Here is a 619-nt window from a genome sequence, read left to right as displayed (position 1 = left end):
CCAAACCCACCTTCTCCAGCATGATCCTGTCCTGAGCTGGCGGTATGTGCAGCAGCGGGGACAGCAAGGTCCCCAGGGTGCCACAGGGAAGAGACCAGCTCCCCTCGCTGGAGCTGAGGGTGATGGCAGCCCTCAGAGGGTGCGACAAGCCCCGGGTGGTGTCGGGCTGTCCTGGGTGCCAGCATGGACCAGCTGAGGCCACGTGCCATGGTGGGTCACTCAGATCCTGTCCTGAGCTGGCGGTATGTGCAGCAGCGGGGACAGCAAGGTCCCCAGGGTGCCACAGGGAAGAGACCAGCTCCCCTCGCTGGAGCTGAGGGTGATGGCAGCCCTCAGAGGGTGCGACAAGCCCCGGGTGGTGTCGGGCTGTCCTGGGTGCCAGCATGGACCAGCTGAGGCCACGTGCCATGGTGGGTCACTCAGCTCAGCTTAGAGCTGCTGCCCAAAGGACCTTGTGGCACGTGTCCCCCGTGTGCCCCATAGCACCTGGCTCCTGTGAAGGACCGGGGGGTCGGGACTGGCGGGGTCACTCAGCCTTCCTCCCCGCCCTGGCAGTGAGAACCAGCGTCACGTCCCGCTACGAGATGGTCTATCGCAGCACCACGGCTCCCGAGGCGGA

The 619-nt window shown here is 66.1% G+C and overlaps 1 protein-coding gene across 1 annotated transcript in view; it reads left to right on the top strand.

Annotated features, from left to right (window-relative positions):
* Positions 1 to 483: 483 nt before the first annotated feature.
* The window catches only part of PIGS (phosphatidylinositol glycan anchor biosynthesis, class S), a gene marked incomplete at its 5' end in the record, with an annotated part of 3,898 nt that continues 3,762 nt past the window's right edge, over positions 484 to 619 (top strand). Inside the window, one exon of the mRNA XM_010136889.1 lies at positions 484 to 614. Coding sequence (XP_010135191.1) covers positions 484 to 614 — 131 coding nt within the window. The remainder of the gene's footprint in view (positions 615 to 619) is intronic.

The sequence above is a fragment of the Buceros rhinoceros genome, unplaced genomic scaffold (genome assembly GCF_000710305.1).
Source record: "Buceros rhinoceros silvestris isolate BGI_N320 unplaced genomic scaffold, ASM71030v1 scaffold26045, whole genome shotgun sequence".
Classification (NCBI taxonomy): Eukaryota; Metazoa; Chordata; class Aves; order Bucerotiformes; family Bucerotidae; genus Buceros; species Buceros rhinoceros.
This window is presented reverse-complemented; position numbering and strand designations above follow the sequence as displayed.